This window comes from Lampetra planeri, chromosome 39 (genome assembly GCF_965212315.1).
Source record: "Lampetra planeri chromosome 39, kcLamPlan1.2.h2, whole genome shotgun sequence".
Classification (NCBI taxonomy): domain Eukaryota; kingdom Metazoa; phylum Chordata; class Hyperoartia; order Petromyzontiformes; family Petromyzontidae; genus Lampetra; species Lampetra planeri.
In genome coordinates, this window is record NC_136145.1 from 3283832 (window position 1) to 3301836 (window position 18005).

Genomic DNA, 18005 nt, shown 5'->3' on the forward strand with positions numbered 1-18005 from the left:
CCGTGGCCACTAGTCCACTCACACCATAGGCTGACTCCCCTGTCATTACCTCCCGTGGCCACCAGTCCACTCACACCATAGGCTGACTCCCCTGTCATTACCTCCCCTGGCCACTAGTCCATTTGCACTGCAGGCTGACTCCCCTGTCATTACCTCCCGTGGCCACTAGTCCCCTCACACTGCACGCAGGATCTATTGTCATCACACATTCCTGGCTGGGAAGTAAAAATGTAAAGGCGGGGGGGGGGGGGCATTTTTAGGGGGAGTGACAAACGCAGTGCACTGTTTTCTAGTACTTTATATATTTTTTACTAGAGTTCAGTAACAAAGTAAACACTTAACGCGACGAGGAGAGCAAATCTAACGCTGTGTGCGGCGAGAAGCAACAGACCACGTGTACACTTGCAATGTATTTACAAACGTTCAACTAATTTCCGAATGCGTTCGCAAAACTTGGGAGTAAAAAACAATGCAACTCGAAAAAAAAAACAAAGCGACGCTGATGATATTGCTACTGAATCGTATGAATGCATGAAAAAATATATTTCTAAGGCAAGTATTTTTTTTACCAAAAATCCACAATGATTGGTTTGTATGTAGGTGTAAGTAAAAATAGCTTAAGTGAAATTACTTTTGAACAGAATAATAATGTGCTGTATGTATAATGTGTAAATTGGTCAAATAGGAACATTCATATTCGGATAAAAACTGAAGATAATATTAAGATCGTTATTTTTGTTTAACAACAGTGAAAGAAAGCAAATGTGCTACTTTTCTTACAAAACGCAGATATAATTATGACCGTCAATTACACTTGGCAGATGCGCCGTCTCTTACACAAATGTTAACAGATACCATATTGTTTACTATTTAAGCTCTTCAAGAATAATAAACTCTACGTTTCGGCTACACTTGTAATAGTGTTCCTAACAATACAACATCACGAATGAGTGTGTGTTTCAAAAAATATATAATGTACGATGCACGAATCTAAAAAGAAGAGACTCACCACAATCATCGTTAACACTGTCCCGTGAGATACTAAGTAGATAACAGTTCAACATTTCAGGCAGTGTGGCGAGAGATGACACGGCGCATTTTTTTTAGTTCACTTTACACTGGTGCCTCAATAACGTTGCACGAAGCCGACAAGAATAATTGTGTACAGATAGATCATGTGTTTCCGTAAAAATAACCCCCCCTCCCTTCCAATACGTTATCATGTGCAACAACAGGGACTTGCGCACAAACACGTCCACGTCGTCATCGCCTACGACAGGGGTCGGGAACCTTTTTGACTGGGAGAGCCATAAAAGCCAAATATTTCTAAATATATTGCATTGAGAGCCATATAGTATTTTTAACGTATAATAAATTAAATGTCTTACTTTTAATGCGACTTCTGGTGCTGCATGGTTTTGCTGATGGCCTTGTAGTCTGGTTCGTACGTGGTGAGGTTGAGCTTCGTGCAGGCATTGAGGCCCCGTGACCCGTGAAATTTATCTTCAAAACTAATTTCTGTTTACTTTAAAATGACACAGTATTATTAAGCAATAACACAAGTATTTTAAAATCAGTTCCAAACTGATTTTTTTTTTCAACTCAAAATTGTCTGGGAGCCATATGCCGTCACCAGAAGAGCCATATATGGCTCGCGAGCCATAGGTTCCCGACCGCTGGCCTCCGAGCACGTCGTGACCTCTTTTAGCCCCGCCCCCCCCCTCCCGATACGTTCCATTCATTGGCTACCACATTCTGATAAGCTCCCCCCCCCTCTCCTCCCCCCTTCAACTTGTATTTAAGAGCTTGCATCTTGAATCCCTGCCTCACTTGATGCAGCATATCTGGCTGTGACGGTCCACACCTGATGACGGAGACTTGTGTTGCCTCCGAAACGTCGTGATTTTTATTTTATTTTTATTAATTTTAATTGCATTTTTTACCTACGTGACTTTACCTAAAATAACTAAGAGTATGGTATCTGAAGTCATTTCATTGATTGGGAATCAAGTCAAAATTCACGTCAACGTACTTGTTTTAAGGCACCAAGTGTAAACGGACCACGTCCAACTACAAGTCATTATTTATGCTCTCTCTAGAGTTTGAAGCCTGTTTCGAATATTCTTCTGCGATTATGAAGCAGTGTTAAAGACACGTGGTGAGATTTTGATTTGTGCTTAAGCACCAATGCCAACGCAGTCTTGCAATCGTCAATTAGAATCCCAGTAAAAGTGCAACGTTAGCCCAAGGTTGGCACGTGGTTGACACTGTTGGGCTGACGTCTGCTCAACGTCGGCCAAACGTTCCACATTTACCGGGACTGTGCGTGCATATTAAAGTGTGCGTATCCGATTATGGATAGTCAAACTTCATCCGATATAATATAAATCGTCATCCATCCACTGGATGGCCGGATAGCTCTTGAATGGTGTTCTCGGGTTGTACATCGTGTTGTTCGGTATTGGTGACCGACGTTTCGCTCCTGGGAGCCGAACAACGCGCAAACACACAACCCAAAGACACATCGGAGAGCTGGTACAGCAGCACACGTGCGCAAATCTGCGCAGGAGTACTCTGGAATACCGATCATGCGACGCACTCAAAGGAGCTCCGCGAGTATCATCGTCCACACTCCATCCTTAGAAAGAAAGAAGCTTTCGTGACTGCAAGGATTCATATTCTTAGGTTTTTTCGGTAAAGTCGCGTAGGTAAAAATGTAAAATTAATAAAAGTAAAATAAAAAATAAAATAAAAATCACGACGTTTCGGAGGCAACACAAGCTTCCGTCTTCAGGTGGAACCGTCACAGCACGATAGCTGTATCACTTGATATCACTTGATACAGCTATCACTTGATACAGCTATCACTTGATACAGCTATCGTGCTGTGACGGTTCCATCTGAAGACGGAAGCTTGTGTTGCCTCCGAAACGTCGTGATTTTTATTTTATTTTTATTTTACTTTTATTAATTAAAATTTTTTACCTACGTGACTTTACCGAAAAAACTTAAGAATATGTATATCTGTTCACTATTTAAATGGGGCTTGGCTCCCACTTCTTTTGAAGCACAACACGACACAACTCGAGACGACACTGCAACACCGTGAACGCAAACCGGTCGAACTCCCAAGCGGCTGCGGCAGATTGGGCAACAAAATCGAACACGGCTCACAACCGCGAAACTCCCCAACCACCACCGTGAGGTGACCACGAGATGACAGCGCGGCTCGTGGGTTCGTAAAAACCCATCCGTGTGGAATTTTGAATGTTTTCATTTCTCGTACTTTCTCAAGAGTACTCCACATGCAGACCATCAGTGTGTGAATGACACATGAACCGCTCCTTCAAGGGATTTAGTCACACTCGGGATGCTGCATTCTTCCACATGCTCTGCTGGAGAGATCTGGCCCCCACACCTCCCCCCACCACCTTCACCAGTGTGGTGAAGTACAGTCAAACAACCCTTCGACGACACATCATGGAGAAGCATTCATCCAACAGGGCATTGACAAAAGGCTCGTAAACTATTACTAGTTAGCCTCGGCGCACGAAAGTCACGCTTCTATGACCTTAAACCAAGGGGGAAGTTCAACTTCTGTGGGTCATGTCGCTTGCTCTTTTAGAACCCAGCCCTTTCGCTTTATTTCTAGATTTGAAGCTTTCGTGACTGCAAGGATTCATATTCTTAGGTTTTTTGCGGTAAAGTCACGTAGGTAAAAAATAAAAATTTATATTTTACTTTTATTAATTTAATTTTTTTACCTACGTGACTTTAACGAAAATAACCTAAGAATATGCTTCCTTTTTCGATTTAAAGCTTTCGTGACTGCAGGGATTCATCTTCTTGGTTCTTTCGGTAAAGTCACGTAGAAGAAAAATAATAAAAAAATAAAACATAAAATAAAGAGGACCCTCTAGAGAGCCCCTATTATTTTATTTTTATTATTTTATTATTTTTCTTCTACGTGACTTTACCGAAAGAACCAAGATGAATATGCTTCCTCTTTATGCCCCGCCCCCATACTCATTAGGGGCTGCCCCCTTCCTGACTAGGCCACACCCCCTTCCCGACTAGGCCCCGCCCACTTCCTGACTAGGCCCCACCCCTTCCTGACTAAGCCCCACCCCCTTCGTGACTAGACCCGCCTTTTCCTGTCCAGGCCACGGGCCCTTCCTGGCCAGGCCCCGCCCCCTTCCTGTCTAGGCCACGCCCCCTTTCTGACTAGGCCCCGCCCTTTTCCTGACTAGGCCCCGCCCCCTTCCTGACTAGGCCCCGCCTCTTTCTGTGCCTGTGCTGTTCCGGCCTTCATACGTGCTCGAAAACAGCACTTGCTCCTACAGCCTGTTAAAGCTATATGGGAGACCTTTGTCTCGTCTCTCTGTCTTGGCGTGGGTTGTGGAAACGGGGAGTATGCGCAGAAGGTGGTCGTGCGTGGGTTGCGACGGTTGCGTTAGGGGTTGGGGTGTCTTCACTACCTGCCCCCTACCGGAAAATATATTCATAGCTCATCGGATTCCTCCTCTGTCTAAATAACGATTCGGATTCACTAAGACCAGAATTCCTCTTCGAGCAAAAGATTTTAAGCTGGTGCCAGACGGCCTGAAACACATCGATTTCAAATGAGGGCTGTTTCATGGAGTAGATTCCATCTTCATTTGGACTTCATTGAAATATTATAAACTATTTCACATTTGTTTCACTGCTACATTCACATTATCTGTTTTTTTCGTTTAGTTTGTTACCCTTCCACCGCACCTCCCATTAGCACAGTTGGCTACATACGGGTGCGAAATAAGTTCAACAAACATACACACGTCTTTTTCACACGTTTTGTTGTACTTTTAGGATCCAGGTCTCTGTGGATCATTGTCTCAATAGGCCCTCACCTGGATTAAATAAAGGTCACCTTACCGTTCCATCTAGGGTTCGATGGGTGGCGCAGTGATTCGAGGACTGCACGATCAACAACCGGGTGAGAACCTGACTTCGATTTCCAGCCATGGCTTTATCTTTATTGGTCCTGGACCCCCTCGTTTCACCAATGTACGCTGACCAGCATGGTGAAGTATGGTCAAACAATCCCCATGACTGACACAGCATTCAGACGCTTTCCATCATCACTGGTTTGACATGGGGTTGTACATTATTAACTATGCATCTTAAAAAGGTAAAAGTGCAGCCCTGCAATAGCTTGCTGATTCCACTGCTGGTGGGTGAATCTCCACCAGAGGACCCTCTAGAGAACCCCTCTAGAGGGTATTTGGCCTACTTTTCCACGCTGGCCAGACAACTTGGAAGGGGTGGTAGCCCCCACACTTTACCCCACCACCACACGCAACCAGCGCAGTTAGTTGACCCGACGATCGACTAACCGCCGTGTGGACAGAAGGCGATTTTAGACAACTCGGTCGTAGTTTCCACTGCCTTGTGATCCATCACACCATGGGCAGCGCAAACCTATTCACCTAACTTCACTTAAGAGGTTTTATCGATCCTCATCACGATTCGGATCGTACGAGCGATTCTCGTCAGCGATAGGCATCTCACGACCGTTTCTTTAGCACCGGCAAAGCCTACTCCTCCCGAGAACCGGTCCCGCCCGGTGACGCGTCCGTTGGCTGTCGACGACCAACGGCGCTTACAGCTTGTGTGTGCCCAGGTGCTCCTTGAGTTTGGGGATGGTGGAGATGTCACGGTGGCACATGTGGCACTGTAGGGGCTTCTTCAGCAGCTCCGCCGTGTCTTCGGGTATCACCACACGCCCGTCCTCCTCCACCATGCGCATCACGACTAAGGGGGGTAGGGGGGTAGAGCGGGGGGCAAACGAAAGGGAGCAATTAAAGTCTGTGTTTTTTTTATTTTGCGTTTTTCAACTACAGTTAGAATTGTTTACGAGTAACAGCAGCTCTGTCTGTTCGTCCGTCCATTACGGTGGAGGCAGCGTGAGAGTGGGGGACAGGCTTGAAAATGCTCGCAACAGTGATGAGATTTGAACAAAACTGTTGCATGAAGTTGCGTTGCTTTTCGGGACAGGCCGTAAGGGAAATTCGGCCAAATTGACCCAAGCAGGTTTCCTCAAAACGTGGAGACATGAACACCAGAAAACGATTGTCTGTATGCAAATGCCCTATTGCCTGAGAGCTGCATTACTTAAATACTTTCGAAGCTAAATGCATGTTGGAAAGCGTCACGTAACCCATGTGCATGCATTATTTCTCCTAACTTGTATTTTTATTTCGTCCTTCCTTGTTTTCTGCCAATCACGTTATCCGCGCCATGTACTAAGACGAAGTGTCAATTCCGAACTGTCACCCCGCGGCTTAGAAAACAGAGTAGTCGATGGCAGGCATGGCGGTTGTACAATATCACAATAATTTTTAACCCCAGTCATTCAATTACTTCCTGCGTAATTAACAGCACGTACATAATGGGTATTATAGAGTGTAAAGCTGCAATGATCAGGAGACTCATGGCAGGCTTATGATTTTCAGTGAACTACAGTTTAACTATTCGTTGCATTTTATTTGTACAGAAGCATTGAAAAGCACAAAAAACTAAAATGATATCCTAATCATTGTCGTATCATGAAGATGAATACCGCAATGCATCGTGAAAACGGTCATCTGGGCAACTGTGCACACAACCCGGCTATCGGCCGCCATATAGCCAGTGTATACCACACACACAAAAGATCCCAATAGTCTTAACAGACTGTTGGGGCAAGTGCTGTTAGCGAGCACCTATGAAGGCCAAAACGGCTCATGAAAGGGGTGGGTGGCCAGCACCACGCCCAGCCGCCTTCGTCTCCCCAGTGGCGATGTATTTACGCACCGCACCCGGTACTCATTTGAGGCTGAGTCGACCTACAGGAGGGCCCAAGACCGGTTCAAATAATCGTCACTGATGTTGGCCGTGAGCAGGAATCGTACTCAGGTCGCCAGGTTTGCAGCGCAGCGCGCTAACCGCTACACTACCACTCCCACACACACAGTATGCTACACACACACACACGTGCCAGCGCTCACTGCAGGGGGTAACTCACCCTCCGAGTCGATGAAGTACCCTGTGGTGAAAGAGTTCCAGTGCTTCTTAGTTTTCAACCTCGGCGAGTCGAAGTCCTGGCTGATGACGTGCATGTGAATGCGGCTGGTTTGGGATGAAGGAACGAGACAAATCCACACGCACAAAACACAAGGGGCTGCAGCGGCGGTAACGGGACACAGGCGCATATAACGATAAAAAACAATGCATTTTGCTTTGTAACAGAAACGTAGTTGGCCGACGTTACGGGGACGTACGGATTTTAAGCGCCGGTGACGGCCACTCAGTCCCGCACGTCCGATTAGCACGGTTGGCTACGTACGGTGAAAAAGAAGTTCACCATACATATGTATCGATTTAAAGCTTTCGTGACTGCAGGGATTCATCTTCTTGGTTCTTTCGGTAAAGTCACGTAGAATGGAAATAATAAAATAATAAAAATAATCTAATAATTCTCACGTTTCGGCCACAACGCAAGCAGCCGTCCTTAGGTGGAGAACAGGTCTATCGAGGAGACAGCGTCTGAATGAAACACCACCATCATTCAGACGCTGTCTCCCCGACAGACCTGGTTTTCACCGAAACGTCATGAGAATGATTTTATTATGTTTAATTTTTATTATTTTATTATTTCCCTTCTACGTGACTTTACCGAAAGAACCAAGAAGATGAATCCCTGCAGTCACGAAAGCATTAAACCGCTTTCGAATTGTCCGTCGTCACCTTTCCCAACCGTTGGCGGCGCCGGCTCACCTCATGCTGGGGATGGCGTGGTACCCCAGGCGGAACGTTGGCGGCGCCGTCGCCGCGCCCAACGGCTGCACCTGGCGGGACAGCCGCTCGGCCACGTCGTGCATGTGGCGCAGCAGCGGCAGGTGGTCGGCGCGCAGCACGCTCACGTTCGCCACGAACCGCCAGGGCAGAACGAGCCAGTGGTGGCGCGCCTTGGGGAACTTGTCGAGGATCACCACCACCTGCTCATCGCGGAAGATCTGTGTGGCACGCGCGGCGGAGGTGAGGAACTCGGGAGTTTACCGAGCGTTCCCGATTTATAGCAACGCAGAACTTGGGCAATTGCTGGCGCCGGTTACAGCTGCCTTCGCCTGCGCCCTGCGAACCCCCACCCCCACCCCCGCCACCGCTCGTCTGTGTTTTCTGGTTTGCCCTGCGTATCTGCGCGATAAAAGTTTGAGGACTATAAATTCTACAGCGTTTTGAGATGCAACTTGCATTAATGACGCTGGCTGTGTGTGGATATAGCGGGGAGCGGTGGCGTAGCGGTTAACGCGCTGTAGCTACGAACCCGGTGACCCGAGAGCTCAATTCCCACTTGCGGTCGACACCACTGACGATTATCTGAACCGGTCCTGCGCTCTCCCCTAGGTCGACTCAGCCTAGAATGAGTACCTGGCGCAGTATGTAAACAACGCTACGAATAGCACTCGCCCCAAAAGCCTGCATGGCTATACGGCATGGATCTTTGACTCGTGTTCATGTCCGTCGATAAACATCGACACGTGGACTGTACGAGGCTCGGTGCAGCTAGCTTTAACCAATTAAATCCGAGTGTGCACGTACATTGTACACGCACTTCCGATTGGCGCTTTTAGCTAGGTACGGCACGAAAGAAGTTCAACATCCATACACCGATGGACGGACCGTTGTCGTCTATCGGATGTAATCTTGTCAATGGGTTCCTACGCAGTGACGGTGTCAATCCGACTTGGGTCTGGCGTAACATGAGCCACACACCTGCACGCTCGGGTCATCCATGGCGTCCCTCAGGCTCTGACTCCAGTGGGCCGGCTGACCCTGCACGGCGGCACAGCAGAGTTCGTTTGTTGCACAACAGCTGTAGAATGACGATTTCAATAACTTTCAAGCGCGGCCATCGACAGCCTGATGGATATGTTAAGTGTCTCGTGTTTAATATGGGTGTGTGCAGCAACATAAAATATAATAAAGAATTACTTTACCAGGTAAGGCCCACTAAGCGACCTGGCGACAACCGATAGCTCAACGAAGTGGCTTCTTATTACGTGGACATTAATAGCAGCGGCCAATTACTCTAAATGCACGTTGATTCTAAACGTGAAGGGAAAAACCAGAGGACCCGGAGAAAAATCCACGCGACCACGGGGAGAACATGCAAACCCCCAAATATACAGCAGGCGTCACAGGGTCGGGATCGAATCCACGACCTCCTGTATACCAGGCGAGGTCGTTAACATCTCGCCACCGTGGCACCCCCGGAGCAAGCCCGACCTCATCAGATCTAGGAAGCTGCGCGGGTTTTAGTTGCTCGGAATGGGTGCACACCGTGTACACACAAGAGTTTCGGGGCTGATGTGGAGCTACGAGGTGAATGGCAGAAGGCGGCTCAGTGGAATCCATCGTTGCCCTCTGCGTACTTGTGTGGTCCCACGTCTACGCTCCGACCAACGTGGTGAAGTACGGTCAAATGTGCTCCACGGCTCGCAGGGCGAGGGGAGGCCTTCATCCAGCAGTGGACTGACAAAGGGGCTGTACATGTACCAGTTATGCTCAACACTGTCATTGTAAGGCGTAATGTTCGCAACAACTCTGTGGGTCAGATGGGGGTTACTTTAAGGAGCAACTAGAAAATAAATTTAGGCATTTGTACAGGGGTGTGTAACGATGCATCGATCCATTCATAACCTATTTATTTAGTTATACTGCGTTGGCAGCGGTGCAAAATCAGGAACAACTAAAAGACATGTTCATCACGAACACTGCCTTAAAAGTATACAATCGCGATGTTCCGGGTGGCAGCCCTTTAGCGGCCGTTCATCAGAGCACACGACCACGGCTCCGTTGACTCCGTGCCGCCCGCCTGGGGCGCTCTCGCGGGTAACGCACTCCGCTGGCCGCTCGTGTGACACGCTCTCGCGGGTAACGCACTCCGGGGGCCGCTCGTGTGACACGCTCTCGCGGGTAACGCACTCCGGGGGCCGCACGTGTGACACGCTCTCGCGGGTAACGCACTCTGGAGGCCGCTCGTGTGACACGCTCTCGCGGGTAACGCACCCGCTGGCCGGTCGTGTGACACGCTCTCGCGGGTAACGCACTCCGGGGGCCGCTCGTGTGACACGCTCTCGCGGGTAACGCACCCGCTGGCCGGTCGTGTGACACGCTCTCGCGGGTAACGCACTCCGCTGGCCGGTCGTGTGACACGCTCTCGCGGGTAACGCACTCCGGGGGCCGCTCGTGTGACACGCTCTCGCGGGTAACGCACCCGCTGGCCAGTCGGACTCTTCTGCGCGTTCCCCTTGGTTGGCGACACGCTCGGGGAGTTGTCCTTCGCGTGGTCCTTCCCGCCGACGAATTTCAGGAACTTCCTGATGGATCCCGCCTGGCTGTCGGACCCCGACGCGGAGTGCCAGGCGCGCTTGGGAACATGGGACGGTCGCCCTGATGGCGACGTGGTCGGGGACGGGGCTGAGGCGGAGGCCGAAGTGGAGGCCAGGGTGGAGGGCGGGGGGGAGGCCGGACCGCGGAACTCGACATGCATCGGGTAGGAGGCGTTGACGACGTGCAGCGTCTGCCCGGGCCGAAGTTCGGCCTCGCCGTGGTTGCCCAGCTCGACCGTCTCGATGCTCGTTGGATTCACGCCCAGCTTGGCGGTCAAAACGCAGCGGCACACGCACCGTGTGAACACACGAGCACAATACAGACGCACGAACACACTCAAGGGCCCATATGCACGTACGCAACAACAGCAGCAGCTTCCATTTGCTAACGTTATTTATAACACCTGCTTGCCCAGGAAAGCCTCGCCGAGTGTCAACTCTTTTTTAAGAGGATCCTGCCAAGTTTTCTCAGTAATGGGGCGATGATTGCTACGTTTATCAATGCAGTCATTTGCGAATAAGTTTTAAAATGTCGCAAAGAATGCCAGCACACAACGGCCAACACTTTTTAAAATGACGTCACCAGATCTTTGAGGCTCTATTTCCCACGTTGAAAGGTTTACTGAAGGCTTTGACAGTGGGTCTTAGTTGCTGAAGAGTGTGTGGATTATGAGATGAGATGAAACGAGAAAAAACCACGAGGGTCGTGTGAACAGCAATATGCCCCACGTGTCTTCGTCTCCCCAGCACGCAGAAGCCCTTCTTGCTTTACTTCAATGTCGAAGAAACTTTGCAGCCCATCATTTTCGGAAAAATACGCGTGACCCACCGGCCCTTGCCTCCAGAGCACTGGATCACATGCCTGGCCAAGTCAGGAGTTCACACGCTATGCACGGTTGCTTCGCGGTAGATTAGTGTCATTCAGATGAAGCAAAGTAGTGAATGAGAAACTTGTCTGTCAATCATGTTTTTTTAGTTAATCATGGGGCAAGTTTATGAAATCACCTCGCCTCTGTTCGCCCGAGCAGTATTAATGGGTGCACAATAGTCGATCGAAAGGTCGAGCGAGGTGGGGTAAAACGTGGCTACTCTCACTTCTGCCAACACATTTGGCCAGTCGTGAAAGACAGACTAAATTCCCTCCATGAACTATTTTTTTATTGTACCAGGTAAGGCCCACGGAGCTCTATAGCTATTTTTCAGAAGCGACCTTGCTATCACAAATGATAGTCCAATGAAGTGGCTTATTATGTGGAAATGTATAGCAGCCAAATACTCTAAACACATGTTTCTAAATGTGGAGGGAAAAACCAGAGGACCCGGAAAAAAATCCACGCGACCATGGGGAGAACACGCAAACTCCCAAATATACAGCAGGCGTCAGGGTTGGGATCGAACCCACGACCTCATGTGTACCAGGAGAGGTAGTTAACATCTCGCCACCGTGGCGCCCCTCCGCTAGAGGGGTTCTCTAGAGCTCCCTCTAGTGGAAGCCGCTTCTGCCAGCAGTGGCATGAGCTAGCAGTTGCAGGGCTGCACCTTTATATTTCTGATATGGGGAGAACACGTACCTGTTTAATAAGCACCACTCTTTTGGAGTAAATTGCCTGCACTGAAACTACAGAATGAACAAAGGGAAAATGTTAAAAACATTACGATAAACGCATAACATTGCAATTAAATGTACGTAATATTGACAAAAGGTAGTGACAATGGACTGATGGAATCATACTGTATATAACCATTACAAAAGTATCAATTATAATAATCATCATCGATGCATTTACTAGAGCTGTTTGTCAATCCACTGCTGGATGAAGGCCTCCCCAATGCTGTCGGTCAGAACATCACCAACCTTCATTGACCAGCATGGTGAAGTATGGTCAATTAACCTGCGGGATAATTAGGTCTTAACAATACACAAGTCAGAATGACGGAAGCAACGATCAAAATGCTGCAATCATGGACATCGTCAACAATCTGTGGTCCTTAAATCATGAAAAGAATCAACACTGTCCTCTCTCCGATCCGTACAGCCCTTTTGTTAACGCACTGCTGGATCAAGTTCTCCCCATGCCATGTGGCTGGTGAGGCTTATTTGACTATTCACCACGCCGAACACTGCAGGTGGGTGCAGGCATGCAGGATAGATGTGTGATTATAGTAAAGTACAACAATGGATGTTGCTGCACCGCTGTCTGCATCGCTGTGTATGACACTTGGTATGCGTGGTGGTTGCCCATCAAAAACGCAAGGTCAGCTTAAGCCTGCTTAGCTCTTGATATTTGGGGTGTTCCGGCTGACTTGGCCAGAGGCCTCTGACCCAAAGTGACCACAAACATTACACTTTACAGAGAGGGCGGGTGACCACAGCATTTCGCATTACACACACACATCCCGCAACTCCGATAAGCACGGTTGGCGACGTACAGTGCGAAAGAAGTTCAACACACATACATCAAGCCAGTGTTGTTCTTCGTTGTAAGGCCCACACAACACTGGCGGTCCCTGGTGACAATTTGTGTGGCCCCTGACATGCAGCCGTACCTTTCTTCATTATTGACAACTTGCAGCGCAGCACACGGCAGATGCCTGCGCAGCGCGACTCACGACCTCCTCTTGATACCAAGATCCAGGATGGTCGTGTCTATGCGCCGCTTCTCGGTGGCAGCCCCAACAGTCTGGAACGCTATCCCTCTGCACATTCGCGGCATCACCTCAATCGCCTCCTTCAAGAGACACTTAAAAACTCACCTCTATAACCACGTGCTTTCGAGCGACTCTGAGCTCGGCTCCGCGCCTCCGAGTTGCGGCCATTACGTCCGCAAATTTGCGCGCGTGATAAATTTAACTATTATTATTATTACCACTTGCAGGCGGTGTGGACGGCCCTCACACTGATGATGTTTCATCGGCGAAAGTGGGCCTCCCTCTGAAGATCAGGGACCGCACACTGCATTACGCCATAGCACGCGCGAACAAAACGCGAGAATTGTCTGTCTCGTCAACGTCTGTTAGACCCACTCTGCTGCCGCGAGCATCTCGTGTCGTTGATCCTGGTGAGTCGACATCTGCCCACGACCACCGTGGTCCCATCGGGAAGGGAAATGGGTTCATGCCGCGAGTCGCCACTCACCAGCCAGCAGGACTGCATGGCGCACCTGACCATCACACAGGCGCACACAAAAAAGCACACTGCAATATGGATGGATACTCATTGAACGTCCGAGGCTCGTGCCTGCTTAGATTCCGAAAAAATTATCCCGTAAAAACAAAGTTTTTCACTATAAATCCTTTATATGCGTGGCATCGGTTTTATTGTATTATTCATTTCTGTTTTTCTTGAGTAAGAGTTCAATTTTTAAATCCTTTATATTAAGTTTGCTTGCTTGCTTAGGACCGTGCAAATCTTTCGGTCGTTTTTTAACCCGCTTCCCGTGATCCAATCGAGCTGACATTTTCCACACAGACTCGTTTGTGCGTGACAATTAATGTTCGTGAAAAAAATGTTCCTAAATTTTACACTTTTTAGGACAAAAATATTATATTTAATTACCAATTGCTTAATGATGCAATGCAATCATCTGACCCATAGGTGGCAGCCATCTCAAGCCAGAGGACGAGAGGACTCTAGCCGCCACGCATATAAAGGATTTATAGTGAAAAACTTAGTTTTTACGGGTTTACTTGTTATCACATTGGTATTTTAAATTAAATATGAAATTTATTTTTTCCTAAAAAGTGGAAAATTTAGGAAAAAAATTTTCACGAAAATAAATTGTCACGCACAACGAGTCTGTGTGCAAAATGTCAGCTCGACGGGATCACGGGAAGTAGGTTAAAAAACGACCGAAAGATTTGCACGGTCGTAAGCGCGCAAGCAAGCAAGTGAACTTAATATAAAGGATTTAGAAAATGATGTGCACGATCTCGTGAGATTGAATGGAAAAATCTCATGAGCAGCAGCAGCAGCAGTTTCCCAGTAAACGTGGTGGTACACGTTGCATGTTTCCTGGGCTCGTCATGAGCAACGGTAACCCAGGCAGGCACATCACCAATGACATTTGACATCATCGCCCAAATGAATCGCGTAATCTTGCCATAGGCGCAACCCTGCAATAGAATCGCTGTATCGCCCGTGACAGAATCGAAGGTGGAGAGAGGCTGTAAGTATCTTAGTGGCGGCACTAATCGGTACTCGCTAACGATACTCGCTCCTACCGGGCATGCAGGCTGGTATGGCTGTACAGTAAACCTGGAACCTCAACGAACTGCAATTTAAAAGTCTGCCTCAGCAGCAAACCATGCTTTTTCACCTGATGATGGACGCTTGTGTTGCGCCCGAAACGTCGTGATTTATTTGATACCTACGTGACTTTACCGAAAGAACCAAAGAGAATTGCAATGGATTTGACTGACGGGTGGACATGCCGACCATAGCGCGAGGAGGCTTCAGTAAGTTGTAGGAGTACCTTGGACACTGTCATCAAACATCAGTGTGCTTCCCTCCAGAGCAAGTCATTATGAACATTATTTGACCGAATTGCACCGTTCTTGGCATAGATAAAGACGTTCACGCGGCTCACACTCAAGACCTCCTCGCTTTATCTAATCGTTGTGGATTGGGGCTCCACCATCGTTCAACCCGACACCTTGACCAGCGCTCCGTGCTTTGGTAAGGGACTTGAAGGCTAAACACAATTGCACGATAATATAGGGGGGGTTGGGTTAGGCTTGCGTAAATGTGTCGTTAAACCCGCCACCACCCGACACAGACAATTGTTAAGGTTTGTCACGTAAACAGAACATGCAAATTCGTTACTAGTACAGCCACACCACACACACACAAACTATATTATGGATTCACACAAACTATATTATGGATTGATATTGGTCGCGAAAGCCACCGTGTTAAACTGAAAGTTACACGAGTCTCAACGTCGCCTTCACTACTGCAATGTAAGGGTGAGACCCATGTACAGACACCGCACCGATGTTGCACGAATCTCTGCACGAGCATCGCCAACGTTGAGCCAACAACCTTCGTTGGCCGTGCGTTCGAAACGTTGGACAACTGCCCCAACAGCGTTCCGCGTTCACTGCGATTGTGAAAGCGATGGCTTCATATCTTACAGCGGGTAAAATATGTAATCAATGCATTGAGATTGGTAGAAAGGGAGGGGGAAATATGCATAAGCTTTGAAATAACATATTTTAATTAAAATTTATAGCGAATGCAGCATTGTTAGTGTAGTGCATCTGTACATGGATCAGTGTTTACAATTCGAGATGCAAGCCACCCACAAGCCGAGCGTGTCAACAACAAATAATACGTTTGGCATTATCAATTGCGATTTTTAAAAATACCGCGTGCTAGCGAACAACTCCCAAGCAAAAGACGAACTCGTAATAAAATAAACTAACGCACGGAGAGAGATAGATAATCTAACAATACGGAGCGAGGCTGTGGGGCCCCCAGCCACTACCACGTCAATGGTGGACCCGGAGACGCGCTTACAGTAACAAGCACTGTACCTGGCTGTCGACAATCGATTAAGAAACGTTTATAAAGCTCGAGAGGAAACCCTTTTCCTCGCGAGTTGGGAGGGGGGGGGCAAAACCCTGCCGCGGACAGAAATTATATCGTGAAACACACAAATCCGTCACTTTTAATGGTACGCGGTTTTGCGCGGCGGGGCCCGTGACATCAGTGGCAGGGGGCCGCACGCACACGGATCTCACTCTCATCATCATCCTCATCATCATCATCCTCATCATCATCACCACCACATCTCACCACCACCACCAGCAGCAGCAGCACCACTCCCACCACGGCCGCGGAGTCGCAGCGAGAAGCACGTGGGTGGTGGTGGGTGGGGGTGGTGGGGGGTGGTGGTTGTTGGTGGGTGGGGGTGTTGATGGGGGGGTGGTGGTGGGGGGTGGTGGGGGGTTGGTGGGGGGGTATGGGGGGTGGTGGTGGGGGGGTCTGTTCTGGCCTTCGTAGGTGCTACTCGTTAAGAGCACTTGCCCCAGCAGTTTGTTGAGGCTACACGGGGAATCTTTGTCTTTGGTGGGGGGTGTGGGGGAGTGTTGGTGGGTGGGGGGCAGTTTCCCGGGAAAAAAAAAATCCCTCGCTCAGCCATTGGCTGACAAGCCGCGTGACGTCATCAGAACGCTCTGGCTGCAGCTGGTGGAGGGGGGGGGGAGTTGGTGGGGGGGGGGGAGCTGATGGGGGTGGGGTGGGGCTGTGTGGGGCGGGTGGGAGTCTCGGGGAGTGTTGGTTGGGGGTGGGGTAGGGGGTGGGTGTGTGGGGTGGGGTGGGGGTGTGTGGGGCGGGTGGGGGTCTAGGGGGCTGTTGGTGGGGGGTGGGCGGGTGGGGTGGGGGTGGGGGCAGTTTCCCGCGAAAAAAAATTCCTCGCTCAGCCATTGGCTGACAAGCCGCGTGACGTCATCAGAACGCTCTGGCTGCAGCTGGTGGAGGGGGGGGAGTTGGTGGGGGGGGGAGCTGATGGGGGTGGGGTGGGGCTGTGTGGGGCGGGTGGGGGTCTCGGGGAGTGTTGGTAGGGGGCGGGTGGGTGGGGTAGGGGGTGGGCGGGTGGGTGGGGTGGGGCTGTGTGGGGCGGGTGGGGGGTGTAGGGGAGTGTTGGTTGGGGGTGGGGGTAGGGAGTAGGGGTGGGTGGGTGGGGTGGGGGTGGGAGAGTGTGGGGCGGGTGGGGGTCTAGGGGAGTGTTGGTTGGGGGTGGGGGTGGGTGTGTGGGGTGGGGGTGTGTGGGGCGGGTGGGGGTCTAGGGGGGTGTTGGTGGGGGGGGTGGGCGGGTGGGGTGGGGGTGGGGGCAGTTTCCCGCGAAAAAAAATTCCTCGCTCAGCCATTGGCTGACAAGCCGCGTGACGTCTCCAGAGTGGATTTCGTGGTTGTCGTCTCTGAACCTCGTGGCTTGACCCCGGGGTGCCGAATAACGGAGTTGTAACTCGTCATGAATGTAGTGTTCATTGTTGGCGACTCCGTCCCACCGCGCACATAAACGCCGCGACACACCTGGCGCGGACCATTGTGTTGTCATGTCCAAGGGGCCGTCCATAAATGACGTCACGCGATTTTGGACGATTTTTGACCCCCCCCACCCCTCGTCACACGGCGTCACCAAAAGTCAGACCCCCCCCCCCTTAAATATGACGTCACAAAGCTCTGCCCCCCCCCCCCAAAATAAAACATGCTTCAAATCGCTTTAAACTATTGTCATTGTAGTGCGTATTTAATGTGGCGCTGCACTCTGATGTCGTAGGAGAAAACATTTATTAAAAAGTCTAATTATGTAAAACGTGTTGTCTATATTTATTTAAAGTTGCGCATTTTGATGTGACGTCACACTTCTCACCCCCCCCCCCTCGTCACACATCGTCACAAATGTCTGACCCCCCCCCCCCTAGGTGCGTGACGTCATATATGGACGGCCCCTTACCTGCAGATATTTAACAGATGCGATGCGTTGCACCGTTAATTCCCCCTGTTTGATAATACTTCTTTTTTTTCGATTTAAAGCTTTCGTGACTGCAGGGATTCATCTTCTTGGTTCTTTCGGTAAAGTCGCG

The 18005-nt window shown here is 49.5% G+C and overlaps 1 protein-coding gene across 3 annotated transcripts; it reads right to left on the bottom strand.

The window, feature by feature from the left end:
- Positions 1–4567: 4567 nt before the first annotated feature.
- Positions 4568–16289, bottom strand: APTX (aprataxin). Of its 3 annotated transcripts, XM_078612600.1 has the most exons (8): positions 16213–16289; positions 13440–13576; positions 11987–12033; positions 10301–10681; positions 8797–8856; positions 7798–8036; positions 7046–7149; positions 4568–5793 (listed from the first exon to the last, which is right to left on the bottom strand). In XM_078612600.1, the coding sequence occupies exons 2-8, from the start codon at positions 13567–13569 to the stop codon at positions 5642–5644; spliced, it is 1113 nt and encodes a 370-aa protein (XP_078468726.1). In that variant the 5' UTR covers positions 13570–13576; positions 16213–16289; the 3' UTR covers positions 4568–5641. The 3 variants fall into 3 exon arrangements, with proteins under 3 accessions (XP_078468726.1, XP_078468727.1, XP_078468725.1); XM_078612601.1 differs by having other exon boundaries at positions 13552–16215; XM_078612599.1 differs by having other exon boundaries at positions 13440–16214.
- Positions 16290–18005: the final 1716 nt, after the last annotated feature.

Bases quoted from the DNA above. Each gene is read 5' to 3' on its own strand.
- APTX (XM_078612599.1), bottom strand. From the start codon at position 13,584: ATGGTCAGGTGCGCCATGCAGTCCTGCTGGCTGGTGAGTGGCGACTCG. The intron at 12,034-13,439 runs GTGGGTCTAACA...TTCATTCTGTAG, and splicing joins GAGATGCTCGCGGCAGCAGA to TTTCAGTGCAGGCAATTTAC. The intron at 10,682-11,986 runs GTACGTGTTCTC...TTGACCGCCAAG, and splicing joins GAGTGGTGCTTATTAAACAG to CTGGGCGTGAATCCAACGAG.